General features: G+C 46.0%; 1 protein-coding gene across 10 annotated transcripts in view; it reads right to left on the reverse strand.

Annotated features, from left to right (window-relative positions):
* The window catches only part of LOC122562395 (unconventional myosin-XVIIIb-like), a 416,560-nt gene that overhangs the window by 108,470 nt on the left and 283,846 nt on the right, over window positions 1-24,244 (reverse strand). For all 10 annotated transcript variants that reach the window (XM_087999921.1, XM_087999916.1, XM_087999915.1 and 7 more), the window contains one exon: window positions 21,768-21,920. In XM_087999921.1, coding sequence (XP_087856047.1) covers window positions 21,768-21,920 — 153 coding nt within the window. The remainder of the gene's footprint in view (window positions 1-21,767; window positions 21,921-24,244) is intronic.

The raw sequence follows: 24,244 nt of genomic DNA on the forward strand, positions 1-24,244 counted from the left end.
TCCTGAGCAATGTGAAGGTCACATTATAGCCCTGGGCAATGTGAAGGCTACACTATAACCCTGAGCAATACAAAGGCCACACTATAACCTTGGGCAATGTGAAGGCGACACGATAACTCTGAGCAATGTGAAGGCCAAACTATAAAACTGAGCAATGTGAAGGCCACACTATAGCTCTGGGCAATATGAAGGCCACACTATAACCCTGATCAATGTGAAGGCCACACTATAAACATGACCAATGTGAAGGCCACACTATAATCCTGGGCAATGTAAAGGTCACACGAGAACCCTGGGCAATGTGAAGGCCACAATATAACCCTGAGCATTGTGAAGGCAACACTATAAGCCTGGGCAATGTAAAGGTCACACGAGAACCCTGGGCAATGTGAAGGCCACAATATAACCCTGAGCATTGTGAAGGCAACACTATAAGCCTGGACAATGTGAAGGCCAAACTATAAAACTGAGCAATGTGAAGGCCACACTATAGCTCTGGGCAATATGAAGGCCACACTCTAACCCAGACCAATGCGAAGGCCACAATATAACCCTGGTCAATGTAAAGGCCACACTACAACCCTGGACAATGTGAAGTCCTCACTATAACCCTGGGCAATGTGAAGGCCACATTATAACCATGGACAATGTGTAGGTCACAGTATAGCACCGGGCAAAGTGAAGGCCACACTATAACGCTTGGCAATACAAAGGCCACATTATAACCTTGGGCAATATGAAGGCGACACTATAACTCTGAGCAATGTAACGGCCAAACTATAAAACTGAGCAACGTAGAGGCCACACTATAGCCCTAAGCAATGTGAAGGACACACTATAACCCTGGGCAATGTGTAGGCCACACTATAACCATGGGCAATGTGAAGGTCACAGTATAGCCCTGAGCAATGTGAAGGTCACATTATAGCCCTGGGCAATGTGAAGGCCACACTATAACGCTTGGCAATACAAAGGCCACACTATAACCTTGGGCAATGTGAAGGCGACACTATAATTCTGAGCAATGTGAAGGCCAAACTATAAAACTTGGCAATGTGAAGGCCACATTATAACCCTGAGCAATGTTAAGGCCACACTATAAGCAGAACCAATGTAAAGACCACACTATAATCCTGGGCAATGTAAAGGTCACACGAGCACACTATAAGGGTTATAGTGTGGCCTTCACATTGCCCAGGGTTATAGTGTTGCCTTCACATTGGTCAGGGTTATAGTGTTGCCTTCACAATGCTCAGGGTTATATTGTGGCCTTCACATTGCCCAGGGTTATAGTGAGAAATGTGAAGGCCACGCTATTACCCTGAGCAATATGAAGGTCACACTATAACCCTGACCAATGTGAAGCCCACACTATAACCCAGGGCAATGTGAAAACCACACTATAACCCAGGGCAATGTGAAGGCCAAACTATAACCCTGGTCAATGTGAAGGCCACACTATAACCCTGAGCAATGTGAAGGTCACACTATAACCCTGAGCAATGTGAAGGCCACACTATAAAACTGGGTAATGTGATGGCCACACTATAACGCTGTGCAATGTGAAGGCCACAGTATAACCCTGGGAATTGTGAAGCCAAAATTTAACCCTGGGCAAAGTGAAGGTCACACTATAACCCTGGGCAATGTGAAGGCCACACTATAACCCTGGGCAATATGAAGACCACACTATAAGCCTGGGCAATGTGAAGGCCACAGTATAACGCTGGGCAATTTGAAGCCAAAAATTTAACCCTGGGTAATGTGAAGGTCACACTATAACCCTGGGCAATATGAAGGCTACGCTATAACCCTGAACAATGTGAAGGCCACAATAAAACCCTGAGCATTGAGAAGGCAACACTATAACCGTGAGAAATGTGAAGGCCACACAATAACCCTGGACAATATGAAGGCCACACTATAACCCTGGGCAATATGAAGACCACACTATTAGCCTGGGCAATGTGAAGGCCACAGTATAACGCTGGGCAACTTGACGCCAAAAATTTAACCCTGGGCAATGTGAAGGTCACACTATAACCCTGGGCAATGTGAAGGCAACACTAAAAGCCTGGGCAATGTGAAGGCCACAATATAACCCTGGGCAACGTGAAGGCCACACCATAGCCCTGAACAATGTGAAGGCCACACAATAACCCTGGACATTGTGAAGGCCACACTATAACCCTGACGAATGTGAAGGCCACACTATAACCCTGAGCAATGTGAAGGCCACACTTTAACCCTGACCAATGTGAAGGCCACACTATAAGCCTGGGCAATGCGAAGGCCACACTATAAGCCTGGGCAATGCGAAGGCCACACTATAGCTCTGACCAATGTGATGGCCACACTATAGCCCTGGGCAATGTGAAGTCCACACTACAACCCTGGGCAAAGTGAAGGCCACACTATAACCCTGGGCAATGTGAAGGCCACACTATAATGCTGAGCAATGTGATGGCCTCACTATAACCCTGACCAATGTGAAGGCCACAATATAACCCTGAGCATTGAGAAGGCAACACTATAACCCTGAGCAATGTGAAGGTCACACTATAACCGTGAGAAATGTGAAGGCCACACTATAACCCTGGACAATATGAAGACCACACTATAAGCCTGGGCAATGTGAAGGCCACACTGTAGCACTGACCAATGTGATGGCCACACTATAGCCCTGAGCAACGTGAAGGCCGCATTATAACCCTGGACAATGTGAAGTCCACACCATAACCCTGGACAATGTGAAGGCCACACTATAACGCTGGGCAACGTGAAGGCCACACTATAACCCTGTGCAACAAAGGCCACACTACAAACCTGAGCAATGTGAAGGCCACACTATAACCCTGTGCGATGTCAATGCCACACGATAGCCTTCGGCAATGTGAAGGCTACACTATAACACTGGGCAATGTGAAGGCCGCATTATAACCCTGGACAATGTGAAGTCCACACTATAACCCTGACCAATGTGAAGGCCACACTATAACCCTGGGCAATGTGAAGGCCACACTATAACACTGGGCAATGTGAAGGCCACGCTATTACCCTGAGCAATGTGAAGGCCACACTATAACCCAGGGCAATGTGAAGGCCACACCATAATCCTGAGCAATGTGAAGGCCACACTATAACGCTGGGCAATGTGAAAGCCACACTACAACCCTGGTCAATGTGAAGGTCACACTATAACCCTGAGCAATGTTAAGGCCACACTATAGCCCTGAGCAATGTGAAGGCCACACTATAAAACTGGGTAATGTGATGGCCACACTATAACGCTGTGCAATGTGAAGGCCACAGTATAACCCTGGGAATTGTGAAGCCAAAATTTAACCCTGGGCAATGTGAAGGCCACACTATAACCCTGTGCAATGTGAAGACCACACTATAGCCCTGAACAATGTGAAGGCCACACTATAGCCCTGGGCAATGTGAAGGCCACAATATAATCCTGGGCAATGTGAAGGCCACACCATAAACCTGAACAATGTGAAGGCCACACTATAACCCTGACGAATGTGAAGGCCACACTATAACCCTGAGCAATGTGAAGGCCACACTATAACGCTGGGCAATGTGAAGGCCACACTATATCCCTGGACAATGTGAAGGCCACAGTATAACCCTGGGCAATGTGTAGTCAAAACTTAACCCTGGGCAATGTGAAGGTCACACTATAACCCAGAGCAATGTGAAGGTCACATTATACCCCGGGGCAATGTGAAGGCCACAATATACCCTGAGCAATGTGAAGGCCACACTACAGCCCTGACCAATGTGAAGGCCACACTATCATCCTGAGCAATGTGAAGGACACACTATAATCCTGGGCAATGTGAAGGCCACACTACAACCCTGGACAATGTGAAGTCCACACTATAACCCTGGGCAATGTGAAGGCCACATTATAACCATGGGCAAAGTGAAGGCCACACTATAACGCTTTACAATACAAAGGCCACATTATAACCTTGGGCAATGTGAAGGCGACACTATAACCCTGAGCAACGTGAGGGCCACATTATAACCCTGGACAATGTGAAGGTCACACTATAACCCTGGGCAATGTGAAGGCCAAACTATTACTCTGACCAATGTGAAGGCCACACTATAACCCTGTGCAATGTGAAGACCACACTATAGCCCTGGGCAATGTGAAGGCCACAATATAACCCTGGGCAATGTGAAGGCCACACCATAACCCTGAACAATGTGAAGGCCACACAATAACCCTGGACATTGTGAAGGCCACACTATAACCCTGACGAATGTGAAGGCCACACTATAACCCTGAGCAATGTGAAGGCCACAGTATAACGCTGGGCAATGTGAAGGCCACACTATATCCCTGGGCAATGTGAAGGTCACATTATAACCCAGAGCAATGTGAAGGTCACATTATACCCCGGGGCAATGTGAAGGCCACAATATACCCTGAGCAATGTGAAGGCCACACTACAGCCCTGACCAATGTGAAGGCCACACGATAACCCAGTGCAATGTGAAGGCCACAATATAACCCTGGTCAATGTAAAGGCCACACTATAACGCTGGGCAATGTGAAGGCCACACTATAACCCAGTGCAATCTGAAGGCCACATTATAACCATGGGCAATGTGAAGGTCACAGTATAACCCTGAGCAATGTGAAGGTCACATTATAGCCCTGGGCAAAGTGAAGGCCACGCTATAATGCTTGGCAAAACAAAGGCCACATTATAACCTTGGGCAATGTGAAGGCGACACTATAACCCTGAGCAATGTGAAGGCCACAGTATAACGCTGGGCAATGTGAAGGCCACACTATATCCCTGGGCAATGTGAAGGTCACATTATAACCCAGAGCAATGTGAAGGTCACATTATACCCCGGGGCAATGTGAAGGCCACAATATACCCTGAGCAATGTGGAGGCCACACTACAGCCCTGACCAATGTGAAGGCCACACTATCATCCTGAGCAATGTGAAGGACACACTATAACCCTGGGCAATGTGAAGGCCACACTACAGCCCTGACCAATGTGAAGGCCACACTATAACCCTGACCAATGTGAAGGCCACACTACAACCCAGTGCAATGTGAAGGCCACAATATAACCCTGGTCAATGTAAAGGCCACACTACAACCCTGGACAATGTGAAGTCCACACTATAACCCTGGGCAATGTGAAGGCCACATTATAACCATGGGCAATGTGAAGGTCACAGTATAAACCTGAGCAATGTGAAGGTCACATTATAGCCCTGGGCAAAGTGAAGGCCACACTATAACGCTTTACAATACAAAGGCCACATTATAACCTTGGACAATGTGAAGGCGACACTATAACCCTGAGCAACGTGAAGGCCACACTATAACCCTGAGCAATGTGAAGGCCACACTATAACGCTGGGCAATGTGAAGGCCACACTATATCCCTGGGCAATGTGAAGGCCACAGTATAACCCTGGGCAATGTGTAGTCAAAACTTAACCCTGGGCAATGTGAAGGTCACACTATAACCCAGAGCAATGTGAAGGTCACATTATACCCCGGGGCAATGTGAAGGCCACAATATACCCTGAGCAATGTGAAGGCCACACTACAGCCCTGACCAATGTGAAGGCCACACTATAACCCTGAGCAACGTGAGGGCCACATTATAACCCTGGACAATGTGAAGGTCACACTATAACCCTGGGCAATGTGAAGGCCAAACTATTACTCTGACCAATGTGAAGGCCACACTATAACCCTGTGCAATGTGAAGACCACACTATAACCCTGACTAATGTGAAGGCCACACTATAGCCCTGGGCAATGTGAAGGCCACAATATAACCCTGGGCAATGTGAAGGCCACACCATAACCCTGAACAATGTGAAGGCCACACAATAACCCTGGACATTGTGAAGGCCACACTATAACCCTGACGAATGTGAAGGCCACACTATAACCCTGAGCAATGTGAAGGCCACAGTATAACGCTGGGCAATGTGAAGGTCACATTATAACCCAGAGCAATGTGAAGGTCACATTATAACCCAGAGCAATGTGAAGGTCACATTATACCCCGGGGCAATGTGAAGGCCACAATATACCCTGAGCAATGTGAAGGCCACACTACAGCCCTGACCAATGTGAAGGCCACACTATCATCCTGACCAATGTGAAGGCCACACTACAACCCAGTGCAATGTGAAGGCCACAATATAACCCTGGTCAATGTAAAGGCCACACTACAACCCTGGACAATGTGAAGTCCACACTATAACCCTGGGCAATGTGAAGGCCACATTATAACCATGGGCAATGTGAAGGTCACAGTATAAACCTGAGCAATGCGAAGGTCACATTATAGCCCAGGGCAAAGTGAAGGCCACACTATAACGCTTTACAATACAAAGGCCACATTATAACCTTGGACAATGTGAAGGCGACACTATAACCCTGAGCAACGTGAAGGCCACATTATAACCCTGGACAATGTGAAGTCCACATTATAACCCTGGGCAAAGTGAAGGCCACACTACAACCCTGGGCAATGTGAAGGCCACACTATAGCCTTCGGCAATGTGAAGGCCACACTATAACCCTGTGCAACGAAGCCCACACTATAACCCTGGGCAATGTGAAGGTCACACTATAACGCTGGTAAATTTGAAGGCCACGCTATTACCCAGAGCAATATGAAGGTCACACTATAACCCAGACCAATGTGAAGGCCACACTATAACCCAGGGCAATGTGAAGGCCACACCATAACCCTGAGCAATGTGAAGGCCACACTATAACGCTGGGCAATGTGAAGGCCACACTATAACCCTGGTCAATGTGAAGGACACACTATCATTCTGAGCAATGTGAAGGACACACTACAGCCCTAAACAATGTGAAGGCCACACTATCATTCTGGGCAATGTGAAGGCCACACTACAGCCCTGACCAATGTGAAGGCCACACAATAACCCTGACCATTGTGAAGGCCACAGTATAACCCTGGGCAATGTGTAGCCAAAAGTTAACCCTGGGCAATGTGAAGGTCACACTATAACCCTGAGCAATGTGAAGGTCACATTATACCCCGGGGCAATGTGAAGGTCACACTATCATTCTGGGCAATGTGAAGGTCACACTACAGCCCTGACCAATGTGAAGGCCACACTATAACCCTGACCAATGTGAAGGCCACACGATAACCCAGTGCAATGTGAAGGCCACAATATAACCCTGGTCAATGTAAAGGCCACACTACAACCCTGGACAATGTGAAGTCCACACTATAACCCTGGGCAATGTGTAGGCCACACTATAACCATGGGCAATGTGAAGGTCACAGTATAGCCCTGAGCAATGTGAAGGTCACATTATAGCCCTGGGCAATGTGAAGGCCACACTATAACGTTTGGCAATACAAAGGCCACACTATAACCTTGGGCAATGTGAAGGCGACACTATAACTCTGAGCAATGAGAAGGCCAAACTATAAAACTGAGCAATGTGAAGGCCAAACTATAACACTGGGCAATATGAAGGCCACACTATAACCCTGACCAATGTGAAGGCCACACTATAAACATGACCAATGTGAAGGCCACACTATAACCCTGAGCATTGTGAAGGCAACACTATAGCCCTGACCAATGTGAAGGCAACACTATAACCTTGACCAATGTGAAGGCCACACTATAAGCCTGGGCAATGTGAAGGCCACACTATAGCCCTGACCAATGTGATGGCCACACTATAGCCTTGGGCAATGTGAAGTCCACACTACAACCCTGGGCAAAGTGAAGGCCACACTATAACCCTGGGCAATGTGAAGGCCACACTATAACGCTGGGCAATGTGATGGCCTCACTATAACCCTGACCAATGTGAAGGCCACAATATAACCCTGAGCATTGAGAAGGCAACACTATAACCGTGACAAATGTAAAGGCCACACTATAACCCTGGACAATATGAAGGCCACACTATAACCCTGGGCAATATGAAGGCCACATTATAACCCTGGGCAATGTGAAGGCCACTCTATAATCCTGATCAATGTGAAGACCACACTATAAGCCTGGGCAATGTGAAGGCCACTCTATAATCCTGATCAATGTGAAGACCACACTATAAGCCTGGGCAATGTGAAGGCCACACTGTAGCGCTGACCAATGTGATGGCCACACTATAGCCCTGAGCAACGTGAAGGCCGCATTATAACCCCGGACAGTGTGAAGTCCACACTATAACCTTGGGCAAAGTGAAGGCCACACTATAACCCTGGGCAATGTGAAGGCCACACTATAGCCTTCGGCAATGTGAAGGCCACACTATAATCCTGTGCAACGAAGGCCACACTATAACCCTGGGCAATGTGAAGGCCATGCTATTACCCTGAGCAATGTGAAGGTCACACTATAACCCAGACCAATGTGAAGGCCACACTATAACCCAGGGCAATATGAAGGCCACACCATAACCCTGAGCAATGTGAAGGCCACACTATAGCCCTGAGCAATGTGAAGGCCACACTATAAAACTGGGTAATGTGATGGCCACACTATAACGCTTTGCAATGTGAAGGCCACAGTATAACCCTGGGAATTGTGAAGCCAAAATTTAACCTTGGGCAATGTGATGGCCACACTATAACGCTGTGCAACGAAGGCCACAGTACAAACCTGAGCAATGTGAGGGCCACACTATAACCCTGTGCAACGAAGGTCACACTATAACCCTGGGCAATGTGAAGGCCACACTATAACGCTGGTAAATTTGAAGGCCACGCTATTACCCAGAGCAATATGAAGGTCACACTATAACCCAGACCAATGTGAAGGCCACACTATAACGCTGTGCAATGTGAAGACCACAGTATAACCCTGGGCAATGTGAAGCCAAAATTTAACCCTGGGCAATGTGAAGGCCACACTATAGCCCTGGGCAATATGAAGGCTAAGCTATAACCCTGACCAATGTGAAGACCACAATATAACCCTGAGCATTGAGAAGGCAACACTATAACCCTGAGCAATGTGAAGGTCACACTATAACTGTGAGAAATGTGAAGGCCACACTGTAGCACTGACCAATGTGATGGCCACACTATAGCCCTGAGCAACGTGAAGGCCGCATTATAACCCTGGACAATGTGAAGTCCACACTACAACCCTGGGCAAAGTGAAGGCCACACTATAACCCTGGGCATTGCGAAGGCCACACTATAACGCTGGGCAATGTGAAGGCCTCACTATAGCCCTGGGCAATGTGAAGGCCACAATATAACCCTGAGCATTGAGAAGGCAACACTATGACCCTGACCAATGTGAAGACCACACTTTCAGCCAGGGCAATGTGAAGGCCACACTGTAGCACTGACCAATGTGATGGCCACATTATATCCCTGGACAATGTGAAGTCCACACTATAACCTTGGGCAAAGTGAAGTCCACACTATAACCCTGGGCAATGTGAAGGCCACACTATAGCCTTCGGCAATGTGAAAGCCACACTATAGCCCTGTGCAACGGAGGCCACACTATAACCCTGAGCAATGTGAAAGCAACGCTATAGCCCTGAGCAATGTGAAGGTCACACTATAACCGTGAGCAATGTGAATGCCACACTATAACCCTGAGCAATGTGAGGTCCACACTATAAAGCTGAGCAATGTGAAGGTCACACTATAACCATGAGCAATGTAAAGGCCACGCTATAGCCCTGAGCAATGTGAAGGCCAGCTATAGCTCTGGTCATTGTGAACGCCACACTATAACCCTGAGCAATGTGCAGTCCACACAATAACCCTGGGCAATATGAGGGCCACACTATAACCCTGGGCAATGTGAAGGCCACACTATAACCCTGAGCAATGTGAAGGCCACACTATAACGCTGGGCAATGTGAAGGCCACACTATAACCCTGGTCAATGTGAAGGACACACTATCATCCTGAGCAATGTGAAGGACACACTACAACCCTGACCAATGTGAAGGCCACACTATCATCCTGAGCAATGTGAAGGACACACGATAACCCTGGGCAATGTGAAGGCCACAGTATAACCCAGAGCAATGTGAAGGTCACATTATACCCCGGGGCAATGTGAAGGCAACAATATACCCTGAGCAATGTGAAGGTCACACTACAGCCCTGACCAATGTGAAGGCCACACTATAACCCTGACCAATGTGAAGGCCACACGATAACCCAGTGCAATGTGAAGGCCACAATATAACCCTGGTCAATGTGTAGCCAAAACTTAACCCTGGGCAATGTGAAGGTCACATTATACCCCGGGGCAATGTGAAGGCCACAATATACCCTGAGCAATGTGAAGGTCACACTACAGCCCTGACCAATGTGAAGGCCACACTATAACCCTGACCAATGTGAAGGCCACACGATAACCCAGTGCAATGTGAAGGCCACAATATAACCCTGGTCAATGTAAAGGCCACACTATAACGCTGGGCAATGTGAAGGCCACACTATAACCCAGGGCAATGTGAAGGCCACACCGTAATCCTGAGCAATGTGAAGGCCACACTATAACCCTGGTCAATGTGAAGGTCACACTATAACCCTGAGCAATGTGAAGGCCACACTATAGCCCTGAGCAATGTGAAGGCCACACTATAACCCTGGTCAATGTGAAGGTCACACTATAACCCTGAGCAATGTGAAGGCCACACTATAGCCCTGAGCAATGTGAAGGCCACACTATAAAACTGGGTAATGTGATGGCCACACTATAACGCTGTGCAATGTGAAGGCCACAGTATGACCCTGGGAATTGTGAAGCCAAAATTTACCCCTGGGCAATGTGAAGGTCACACTATAACCCTGGACAATGTGAAGGCCAAACTATTACTCTGACCAATGTGAAGGCCACACTATAACCCTGTGCAATGTGAAGACCACACTATAGCCCTGAGCAATGTGAAGGCCACACTATAGCGCTGAGCAATGTGAAGGCCACACTATAGCCCTGGGCAATATGAAGGCCACAGTATAACGCTGGGCAATGTGAAGGCCACACTATAGCCCTGGGCAATATGAAGGCCACAGTATAACGCTGGGCAATGTGAAGGCCACACTATATCCCTGGGCAATGTGAAGGACACAGTATAACCCTGGGCAATGTGCAGGCAAAACTTAACCCTGGGCAATGTGAAGGTCACATTATAACCCAGAGCAATGTGAAGGTCACATTATACCCCGGGGCAATGTGAAGGCCACAATATACCCTGAGCAATGTGAAGGCCACACTACAGCCCTGACCAATGTGAAGGCCACACTATCATCCTGAGCAATGTGAAGGACACACTATAACCCTGGGCAATGTGAAGGCCACACTACAGCCCTGACCAATGTGAAGGCCACACTATAACCCTGACCAATGTGAAGGCCACACTATAACCCAGTGCAATGTGAAGGCCACAATATAACTCTGGTCAATGTAAAGGCCACACTACAACCCTGGACAATGTGAAGTCCACACTATAACCCTGGGCAATGTGAAGGCCACATTATAACCATGGGCAATGTGAAGGTCACAGTATAAACCTGGGCAAAGTGAAGGCCACACTATAACGCTTGACAATACAAAGGCCACATTATAACCTTGGACAATGTGAAGGCGACACTATAACCCTGAGCAACGTGAAGGCCACATTATAACCCTGGACAATGTGAAGTCCACATTATAACCCTGGGCAAAGTGAAGGCCACACTATAACCCTGGGCAATGTGAAGGCCACACTATAGCCTTCGGCAATGTGACGGCCACACTATAACCCTGACCAATGTGAAGGCCACACTATAACCCTGGGCAATGTGAAGGCCACGCTATTACCCTGAGCAATGTGAAGGTCACACTATAACACAGACCAATGTGAAGGCCACACTATAACCCAGGGCAATGTGAAGGCCACACCATAACCCTGAGCAATGTGAAGGCCACACTATAACGCTGGGCAATGTGAAGGCCACACTATAACCCTGGTCAATGTGAAGGACACACTATCATCCTGAGCAATGTGAAGGACACACTACAGCCCTAAACAATGTGAAGGCCACACTATCATTCTGAGCAATGTGAAGGACACACTATAACCCTGGGCAATGTGAAGGCCACACTACAGCCCTGACCAATGTGAAGGCCACACAATAACCCTGACCATTGTGAAGGCCACAGTATAACCCTGGGCAATGTGTAGCCAAAACCTAACCCTGGGCAATGTGAAGGTCAAACTATAACCCTGAGCAATGTGAAGGTCACATTATACCCCGGGGCAATGTGAAGGTCACACTACAGCCCTGACCAATGTGAAGGCCACACTATAACCCTGACCAATGTGAAGGCAACACGATAACCCAGTGCAATGTGAAGGCCACAATATAACCCTGGTCAATGTAAAGGCCACACTACAACCCTGGACAATGTGAAGTCCACACTATAACCCTGGGCAATGTGTAGGCCACACTATAACCCTGGGCAATTTGTAGGCCACACTATAACCATGGGCAATGTGAAGGTCACAGTATAGCCCTGGGCAATGTGAAGGCCACACTATAACGCTTGGCAATACAAAGGCCACACTATAACCTTGGGCAATGTGAAGGCGACACTATAACTCTGAGCAATGAGAAGGCCAAACTATAAAACTGAGCAATGTGAAGGCCACATTATAACCCTGGGCAAAGTGAAGGCCACACTACAACCCTGGGCAATGTGAAGGCCACACTATAGCCTTCGGCAATGTGAAGGCCACACTATAACCCTGTGCAACGAAGCCCACACTATAACCCTGGGCAATGTGAAGGTCACACTATAACGCTGGTAAATTTGAAGGCCACGCTATTACCCAGAGCAATATGAAGGTCACACTATAACCCAGACCAATGTGAAGGCCACACTATAACCCAGGGCAATGTGAAGGCCACACCATAACCCTGAGCAATGTGAAGGCCACACTATAACGCTGGGCAATGTGAAGGCCACACTATAACCCTGGTCAATGTGAAGGACACACTATCATTCTGAGCAATGTGAAGGACACACTACAGCCCTAAACAATGTGAAGGCCACACTATCATTCTGGGCAATGTGAAGGCCACACTACAGCCCTGACCAATGTGAAGGCCACACAATAACCCTGACCATTGTGAAGGCCACAGTATAACCCTGGGCAATGTGTAGCCAAAAGTTAACCCTGGGCAATGTGAAGGTCACACTATAACCCTGAGCAATGTGAAGGTCACATTATACCCCGGGGCAATGTGAAGGTCACACTATCATTCTGGGCAATGTGAAGGTCACACTACAGCCCTGACCAATGTGAAGGCCACACTATAACCCTGACCAATGTGAAGGCCACACGATAACCCAGTGCAATGTGAAGGCCACAATATAACCCTGGTCAATGTAAAGGCCACACTACAACCCTGGACAATGTGAAGTCCACACTATAACCCTGGGCAATGTGTAGGCCACACTATAACCATGGGCAATGTGAAGGTCACAGTATAGCCCTAAGCAATGTGAAGGTCACATTATAGCCCTGGGCAATGTGAAGGCCACACTATAACGTTTGGCAATACAAAGGCCACACTATAACCTTGGGCAATGTGAAGGCGACACTATAACTCTGAGCAATGAGAAGGCCAAACTATAAAACTGAGCAATGTGAAGGCCAAACTATAACACTGGGCAATATGAAGGCCACACTATAACCCTGACCAATGTGAAGGCCACACTATAAACATGACCAATGTGAAGGCCACACTATAACCCTGAGCATTGTGAAGGCAACACTATAGCCCTGACCAATGTGAAGGCAACACTATAACCTTGACCAATGTGAAGGCCACACTATAAGCCTGGGCAATGTGAAGGCCACACTATAGCCCTGACCAATGTGATGGCCACACTATAGCCTTGGGCAATGTGAAGTCCACACTACAACCCTGGGCAAAGTGAAGGCCACACTATAACCCTGGGCAATGTGAAGGCCACACTATAACGCTGGGCAATGTGATGGCCTCACTATAACCCTGACCAATGTGAAGGCCACAATATAACCCTGAGCATTGAGAAGGCAACACTATAACCGTGACAAATGTAAAGGCCACACTATAACCCTGGACAATATGAAGGCCACACTATAACCCTGGGCAATATGAAGGCCACATTATAACCCTGGGCAATGTGAAGGCCACTCTATAATCCTGATCAATGTGAAGACCACACTATAAGCCTGGGCAATGTGAAGGCCACTCTATAATCCTGATCAATGTGAAGACCACACTATAAGCCTGGGCAATGTGAAGGCCACACTGTAGCGCTGACCAATGTGATGGCCACACTATAGCCCTGAGCAACGTGAAGGCCGCATTATAACCCCGGACAGTGTGAAGTCCACACTATAACCTTGGGCAAAGTGAAGGCCACACTATAACCCTGGGCAATGTGAAGGCCACACTATAGCCTTCGGCAATGTGAAGGCCACACTATAATCCTGTGCAACGAAGGCCACACTATAACCCTGGGCAATGTGAAGGCCATGCTATTACCCTGGGCAATGTGAAGGACACATTATAACCCTGAGCAATGTGAAGGCCACAATATAACCCGGAGCAATGTGAAGGCCACACTATAACCTTGACCAATGTGAAGGACACACTATAACCCTGAACTATGTGAAGGCCACACTATAGACCTGGGCAGTGTAAAGTCCACACTATAACCCTGACCAATGTGAAGGCCACACTATAACCTTGACCAATGTGAAGGACACACTATAACCCTGGGCAATGTGAAGGCTAAATATAACCATGAGCAATGTGAAGGCCACACTATAACTCCGAGCAATGTGAAGGCCACACTATAACCCTGACTAATGTGATGGCCACACTATAACCCTGAGCAATGTGAAGGCCACACTATTACTCTGAGCAATGTGAAGGCCACACTATAACCCTGAGCAGTATGAATGCCAGACTATAACCCTGACCAATGTGAAGGCCACACTATAACCCTGGGCAAAGTGAAGGACACATTATAACCCTGAGCAATGTGAAGGCCACACTATAACCTTGACCAATGTGAAGGACATACTATAACCCTGAGCAATGTGAAGGCCACACTATAACCTTGACCAATGTGAAGGACACACTATAACCCTGAACTATGTGAAGGCCACACTATAGACCTGGGCAGTGTAAAGTCCACACTATAACCCTGACCAATGTGAAGGCCACACTATAACCTTGACTAATGTGATGGTCACACTATAACCCTGAGCAATGTGAAGGCCACACTATAACCTTGACCAATGTGAAGGACACACTATAACCCTGAACTATGTGAAGGCCACACTATAGACCTGGGCAGTGTAAAGTCCACACTATAACCCTGACCAATGTGAAGGCCACACTATAACCTTGACCAATGTGAAGGACACACTATAATCCTGGGCAATGTGAAGGCTAAATATAACCATGAGCAACGTGAAGGCCACACTATAACTCGGAGCAATGTGAAGGCCACACTATAACCCTGACTAATGTGATGGCCACACTATAACCCTGAGCAATGTGAAGGCCACACTATTACTCTGAGCAATGTGAAGGCCACACTATAACCCTGAGCAGTATGAATGCCAGACTATAACCCTGACCAATGTGAAGGCCACACTCTAACCCTGGGCAATGTGAAGGACACATTATAACCCTGAGCAATGTGAAGGCCACAATATAACCCGGAGCAATGTGAAGGCCACACTATAACCTTGACCAATGTGAAGGACACACTATAACACTGAACTATGTGAAGGCCACACTATAGACCTGGGCAGTGTAAAGTCCACACTATAACCCTGACCAATGTGAAGGCCACACTATAACCTTGACCAATGTGAAGGACACACTATAACCCTGGGCAATGTGAAGGCTAAATATAACCATGAGCAATGTGAAGGCCACACTATAACTCCGAGCAATGTGAAGGCCACACTATAACCCAGGGCAATGTGAAGGACACACTATAACCCTGACCAATGTGAAGGCCACACTATAACCTTGACCAATGTGAAGGACACACTATAATCCTGGGCAATGTGAAGGCTAAATATAACCATGAGCAACGTGAAGGCCACACTATAACTCGGAGCAATGTGAAGGCCACACTATAACCCTGACTAATGTGATGGCCACACTATAACCCTGAGCAATGTGAAGGCCACACTATTACTCTGAGCAATGTGAAGGCCACACTATAACCCAGGGCAATGTGAAGGACACACTATTACTCTGAGCAATGTGAAGGCCACACTATAACCCTGAGCAGTATGAATGCCAGACTATAACCCTGACCAATGTGAAGGCCACACTATAACCCTGGGCAATGTGAAGGACACATTATAACCCTGAGCAATGTGAAGGCCACACTATAACCTTGACCAATGTGAAGGACATACTATAACCCTGGGCAATGTGAAGGACACACTATAACCCTGAACTATGTGAAGGCTACACTATAGACCTGGGCAGCGTAAAGTCCACACTATAACCCTGACCAATGTGAAGGCCACACTATAACCCTGACTAATGTGATGGCCACACTATAACCCTGAGCAATGTGAAGGCCACACTACAACCCTGGGCAATGTGAAGTCCACAGTATAACCCTGACCAATGTGAAGGCTACACTATAACCCTGTGCAACTTGAAGGCCACACTACAAACCTGAGCAATGTGAAGGCCACACTATAACCCTGACTAATGTGATGGCCACACTATAACCCTGAGCAATGTGAAGGCCACACTACAACCCTGGGCAATGTGAAGTCCACAGTATAACCCTGACCAATGTGAAGGCTACACTATAACCCTGTGCAACTTGAAGGCCACACTACAAACCTGAGCAATGTGAAGGCCACACTATAACCCTGACTAATGTGATGGCCACACTATAACCCTGAGCAATGTGAAGGCCACACTACAACCCTGAGCAATGTGAAGACCACACTATAGCCCTGAGCAATGTCAAGGTCAAACTATAGCCCTATGCAATGTGAAGGCCACACTATGACCTTGAGCAATGTGAAGGCCACACTATAACCCTGACTAATGTGCAGGCCACAATATAACCCTGGGCAATGTGAAGGTCACACTATGACCCTGGGCAATGTGAAATCCACACTATAACCCTGGACAATACAACGGCCACACTATAACCCTGAGCAAAGTGACGATCACACTATAGCCCTGGACAATGTGAAGGCCACAGTATAACCCTGGGCAATGTGCAGCCTAAATTTAACCCTGGGCAATGTGATGGTCACATTATACCCCTGGGCAATGTGAAGGCCACACTATAACCCTGGGCAATGTGACGATCACACTATAGCCCTGGACAATATGAAGGCCACACTATAGCCCTGAACAATGTGAAGGCCACACTATTACCTTGAGCAATGTAAAGTCCACACTATAAACCTGGCCAATGTGAAGGTCACACTATAACCCTGGGCAATGTGAAGGCCATACAATAAACCTGGGCAATGTGAAGGCCACAATATAACCCTGAACCATGTGAAAGCCACACCATAATACTGAGCAATGTGAAGGCCATGCTATAGCCCTGAACAATGTGAAGGCCACACTATAACCTGAGCAATGTGAAGGCCACACTATAACCCTGACTAATGTGCAGGCCACAATATAACCCTGAAACATGTGAAGGCCAGACCATAATACTGAGCAACATGAAGGCCATACTATAACCCTGGGCAATGTGAAGACCACGCTATAACCCTGAGCACTGTGCAGGCCACAATATAACCCTGAACAATGTGAAGGCCACACTATAACCCTGGGCAATGTGAAGGCCACACTATAACCTTGGGCAATGTGAAGGACACACTATAGCCCTGGGCATTGTGAAGACCACACTATAACCTTGGGCATTGTGAGGGCCACACTATAACCCTGAGCAATGTGAAGGCCACACTATAACCCTGGGCAATGTGAAGGCCACACTATAACCTTGGGCAATGTGAAGGACACACTATAACCCTGGGCATTGTGAAATCCACACTATAACCCTCTGCTAGGATTGCGTGGGTGAATTCCAGAATACAAAAAATGTACACACCTCCATCAATATCTCCGAAATCCTCAATTTTGTAAGGCCAGAATCATGTCTGCGAAATTTAACATATTACAGAAAAGTCGAAGAGTTACATGTTCAACAAAATCTGCTTTCAAAGGATGTTACAAGCTTCTGGAGAAGTGTTCACTTCCTGAACTGCAATTCACTTTGATCCATTGCTCCCAGGGAACACAAACAGCAAACTGATCTGTTTAGTTTAATCCAGGAATATTCTTGGCATTTATTTGTTAAATTGATATCATGAAAAGTGGAAAAAATCCTTCAACTTCAGCAAATTCTAAATTATCCCAAACCCAGCAGCAGCATCCTGTTGTGTTAAAACATGACTCCTAGTGAGTAAGCAGGACCATTAAAAAAAGGAACACAATTTATCAGCTTGTATGTTTAACAGCAGCAGGATGGCTTGCACTGGTTTTGGCTGTAGGTTAGGAACCATTTAAGTATCAGATTAGGACATTATCTCAGTCCCGTGATTAAATCACTGCTTTTTAATCACTACCAGATATCCACATTTAGTCCTTGTGAATCTCTCAATTAAACTGTTGCTTTGTATTACACCAGCTAATACTAATACATCGTCAAAAAAACTGCTTACATCATCATTTTTAACTCCTTCAAAATGTTGTCCGATCTTCAGTGGGTTGTTCCATTTGGCTCTTAGTTGCCATAGCTACAAGAAGCAAGGAGTACTGTCTAATATCAGGTTACATCTTCATCACATTATCGGCAATGAATCAACCCTTGATAGGAATCATCATTCTTCCTTAATCAGAATGGGTCTCTTGTTTTTTAAAATAGAAACTAAAGATAAAGCAACAGGACTTCTGAAAAGGACAAGACCAACTGGAAGACAGATCTCAAAGAATGGATCATATTGACACAGAGGATGCTGCCAGCTCGAATATAATCAGATCTCCCAGAGAATATTTCTCCTAGCCTATTTCGAGAGTGACTGAAAAGTAGGAATGTGGCACTCAAAACCACTCCTATGCCAAAACGGCTTTGGTGCTTTGTTAAATGCAGCCTGATTGAAACTATGGACCATGCAGACTGAAGGTTAAAATGAAGCAGTGGCTGAAGTTTGAGGATCAGTGTGCTAACTGTATAGGAACCAACAGGAGTGACTGAGGGGCTTGAAGAATGGGTACTCAGTCACAAGTGTAGGCGTCAGAGAGTTAGGATGGACAATGAGAGAGATTTTATTTTCCAGTGAGGTTTGTGAAGCAGTAGACTGCACTAGCAATGTTATGGATTGAGGAAGAGAACAAACTTTGAAAAGTAAATTTGATGGACGATTGAAGGAATGAGGAATAGGAAGACAGTAACAAGGTGGACACATGGGTGGGGATATCTGTTTGAATGGAAAAGAACAGCCTTTCTCTGAGTTGTAAGTTCCACATAATTCTCTGTGAGATAAATTAAGAAGTAATGAGGGGCTGCTACACTTGAGTTTCTGAAAACTTGTAGATAGATAAATAAAGGAAAGACTGCGTGAGGATCAAAGAAAGTGCAGCAGTTGAAATCTTGGAAAATTAGGAGTTACAGATGAAAGCAATGGTGCATATCTTAACTTCAGCACCATAAAGCAGCAAAGTGGTGAAAGGGCATCTGTAGGACAATACTATCTAAAGTTGCTGCATTTTGTGTGATGGGGAGAAAGGACTGCAGTCAGTCTTTGGAACATAGAATGTAGAACATTACAGCGCAGTACAGGCCCTTCAGCCCTCAATGTTGCACCGACCTGTGAAACCAATCTGAAGCCCTTTCTATTGTAAGGTATGTCGTTGATTTGTTACTGATTTATCCTCTGCATAGTTTTGCACATTATTTTCTCAGAACAGTAAATATTCTGGTATTCGCAGTACTTTTTTTCCTACATCCTGATCTTCCTAATTTCTTCTGTGAGTACCCTGTATCACCTAGTTCTTAGTCAACAGAACCACAATGGACCCCAGTACATCTCCTCGACTGTACAGTGAGCTTCATGTGTTTATATAGGGAAGTATTTATCAGCGCATGCCTCAGGGCGACAGCATTAGCAAAAGGTAAACACATCTAGGATAGGGAGGGGCGATGGCCCAGAGGGCCAGATAACATTCTGGGGATCTCGGTTCAAACCCCATCACAGCAGGTGGTGGAATTTAAATTCAAGAAATAATTGGAATTTAGAGATACTAAGCAACTAAGATATTAGATTTAAGTGTCTAATGATAACCATGAATCCATTGTCAATTGTCAGGAAAAAAACCCATCTGGTTCACTAATGTCCTTTAGCCAAGGAATCTGCTATCCTTTATCTAGTCTGGCCTACATGTGACTCCAGACCCACAGCAATGTGGTTGAGTCTTAACTGCCCTCTGCTGGCCATTAGGGATGGGCAATAAATGCTGCCTGGGCAGTGATGACTCCATCCCGTGAATGAAGAAAGACAAAAATGTCACTTTCTTATTTTTTCCTTATTCACTCTTGGGACAATATGGATGACATTGACAGGGTCAGCATTTATTGAGCATTCCTAATTTTCTTCGTGAAACTGATGATAATACTATCGACAGCCATGTGTCCTATGGGGTTCTGGAAGGGAGTTTCAGACTTTTAGTAACACAGAAGGAACAGCAATATATTTCCAAGTCTGGACGATGAGTGGCTTGGAGGGGAAGTGGTGGAATTTCCATGTAGCCCTGCCCTTGTGCATCTTGGTAGAAGTTGGGGTTTGGAAGGTGCTGCCATAGGCACTTCACTAAGTTGCTGCAGAGCATGGTGTAGACAGTGTTGAAAAGTGTGACTTCAACACAAATCCCGATGAAGGGCTTATGCCTGAAATGTCGACTCTCCTGCTCCTCAGATGCTGCCTGACCTGCGGTGCTTTTCCAGTGCCATTTTTTTTCAACTCTGACTCTCCAGCATCTGCAGTCCTCACTTCCTCCCATGTTGTAGACAGTCTAAACTGTATGCTTGTGATCCTGTTACAAAATACTCTTACCTGATGAGGTCCTAGCCATAATGACCTTCCCTCAATGCAACTACGTTCACAATTAGACTTTTTACTTTTGATAAGGTACTGCGTAAGGTCTGAATCAAATTACCAAGAAAATGGTATTTGAACAACAATGCACTCAGGATTATAAGCGACAAAATTGGCAGGTGGGTTGTTGGTTGAGAAAAACAAGGCGCAACTGGAAGGAGAGAAGCAAAATTATCTGGTAGAGCTTCATATTGAAAAGCTGAAGCCAAAGAGATAAATATTTACTGGTTCCATCAATACCCTGGAATCTGATGGCTCAGTAACCAACTGCTAAAGCCACATTAGTTAAGCTTTTACACCCTCACCTACAGTCGGTTCTGCTATAACGCGTGTTTCTTCAACACAAATTGGCTTGAAAATGATTGAAGAGTTTAGACCGTTATTCGTAGAACACAAACTTTCCTATTGGTTATAACGCAATTCTGGCCCCATTGGTTTAAATGGTGCGATTTTCTTATAACGTGGGATTGCAAGAGAACGGAACTATTGTGTTATATCAGAACCGACTGTGTTATGTCGTCTGATTATATTTCCAAAGGCAGGGATGATAGCCGGATGCAGTGGGTTCTCACTGACCTGTATCCGGAGTTTCTCGGCTTCCTGCTTGATGGTGGTTTGACCGGGATCCTGCATCGTACCCAGCAGTAGCTGAGCATCAGCCAGGAGTGCATTTTTCCGTCGTAAATCCCTACGCAATCGTTTCTCCACATCAAAATCTCGGTGACCTATCTGAACAAGGAGAGTTCCAACTTTAGCAACAATGACTTTGTTTTTTGAAACAAGGAGATGTACACCACAGAAACAGACTCTTTGGTCCAACCTGTCCATGTCGACCAGATATCCTAACATAGTCTTGTCCCATTTGCCAGCACTTGCCACATATCCCTCCAAACCCTTCCTATTCATATACTCATCCAGATGCCTTTTAAATCTTGCAATTGTACCAGCCTCCACCACTTCCTCTGGCAGCTCATTCCATACACGTTCCACCCTCTGTGTGAAAAGGTTGCCCCTTAGGTCCCTTGTAAATTTTTCCCCTCTCACCCTAAACCTATGCCCTCTAGTTCTGGACACCCCCCGCCCCAGGGAAAAGACCAGGTCTATTTATCCTATCCATGCCCCTCATGATTTTATAAACCTCTATAAGGTCACCCCTCAGCCTCTGACACTCTAGGGAAAGCAGCCCCAACCTGTTCAGCCTCTCCCTATAGCTCAAATCCTCCAACCCTGGCTGAGAGTTTTGAAAATGAAGGCTGATCTTATTGAAACATATGAGATTCTGAGGGGCATAGATGTTGAGAAAATGTTTCCACTAGTGGAGAAATCACAAACCAGGGACAGAGTTACAGAATAAGGGGACATCAATTTAAAACTGATGTCTGAAGGAATTTCTTCTCAGAGATTAAAGTTGTCTGGAATTTTCTACCCCAGGGTGCTGTGGAGGCTAAGTCACAAAGTATTTAAAGTTTGCGATCCTTTTTTTGAAAGGATTCAGGGCTATGGGGAGCTGGCATGAAAGAGTTCAGGCTAAGGCCAGATTAGCAATGATTTTATAGAATTTTGGGGGTGGTCTAGGGGGAATGAATGGCCTATCTTGCTCCTATTCTATTCTCCTTCAAACACCAATAGTGGAATCCTTTCAACATCGAGATCTCAGTGACTAAAATAATCAAGAGGAAGACAAGGTTAAAAAGATGTCAAGAAAAGTCAACTCAACTATTAAGTGGAATGTCTAATCTGGTAAAGGATGAATTCAAGTTCCGTGCACAACATGTATGTTTGTATGAATTGGTCAATGTTTGCAACAAATTTGTACACCAGGCAGTGGATGTGGTTACTGTAGATTTTTTCTGGATCAGTAGTCAACATAGGACAAATTTCACTACAACTCAGAAAAATATCCAATTTCAGATCTTGGAAATAGTAGAAAAGAGTCTTAAAAGTCTAGATTTGATTAAATTAAACTCAAAACAAAATGTTACTAACATCGTCAATCTTTCAATTAACTATGATGCTGTGACAATTGAGTGTGGTCCATTTGGCAGCTTTTCACCGGGAGTCAAAGAAGACAACAAGTATTCCCGACACTGACTATGTTTACCCCTGGAGTTTTTAGTCATATGATTTCTTCCTCTATCCGGATCAACAGCCTTTTACTGTGGCAAATATTTCTAGAATTAATATACAATGGAGTTCAAAGCATTTGAACAAATACATTATTTTGTTTGACAGAACTCTGATTTTTTTTTCCCAGAATGCTTTCAGCAATATCCAGGTTAATATCCCGGCTCAGTGATTAGCACTGTTGCCTCACAGGGATCTGAGTTCGATTCCACCCTTGGGCGACTGTCTGTGTGGAGTTTACCCGTTCTCCCAGTGTCTGCGTGGGTTTTGCTCTGGTTTCCTCCCACAGTCCAAAAATGTGCATGTGAGGTGTGTTGGTCTTGGTAAATGCAGGGTGATGGGGGTAAAGTTGGTCGGGGGAGGGTTTCTAGGTGGGATGCTCTTCAAAGGGTTGGTGCACACTCAATGGGCCAAATGGCCTCTTTCTACACTGTATGGATTTCATGAGTGCAGGGCATTCCTGAAGGGTTGATACATCTCAGTATATCAGATATTGGACTCTGCTCTTACAAATAAATTCAATTTAATTCAAACACAGAAAGAGGTGTAGCAAATTGAAATAACAGCACAGACGTCAATATCCTGTCACCAAGTTATCCTTTATTTACTAGACCACAGTACGCTGGCTGTGTGGCCGGACAGCTCAGAGTCAGCCCTTGATTGGAGGAGATTCTAAATCTCCTGGTTATATATGTATTTTTTCTTTTTTTTTTCTTAAACCCCCACACTACCACCTAACTGCGGTAGTGCTTATTTTTTCTCCAGCACCCATGGTGGGTGTGTGCAGGTGTGAGACACAGTGAGAGACACAAAGTGCACGAATCTTTATTCAAGTTCCACCACCAGGAAGATAGGAAAACACCCGAGTGGCCAGTGACAAGCAGTGCCCTTCACAATCTCCTGGTTATATTGGTCAGCCAGGGCTTTCC

The sequence above is a fragment of the Chiloscyllium plagiosum genome, unplaced genomic scaffold (genome assembly GCF_037043375.1).
Source record: "Chiloscyllium plagiosum isolate Xiang-an unplaced genomic scaffold, Cpla_swu_hap1 HiC_scaffold_24, whole genome shotgun sequence".
NCBI classification, from domain to species: Eukaryota; Metazoa; Chordata; class Chondrichthyes; order Orectolobiformes; family Hemiscylliidae; genus Chiloscyllium; species Chiloscyllium plagiosum.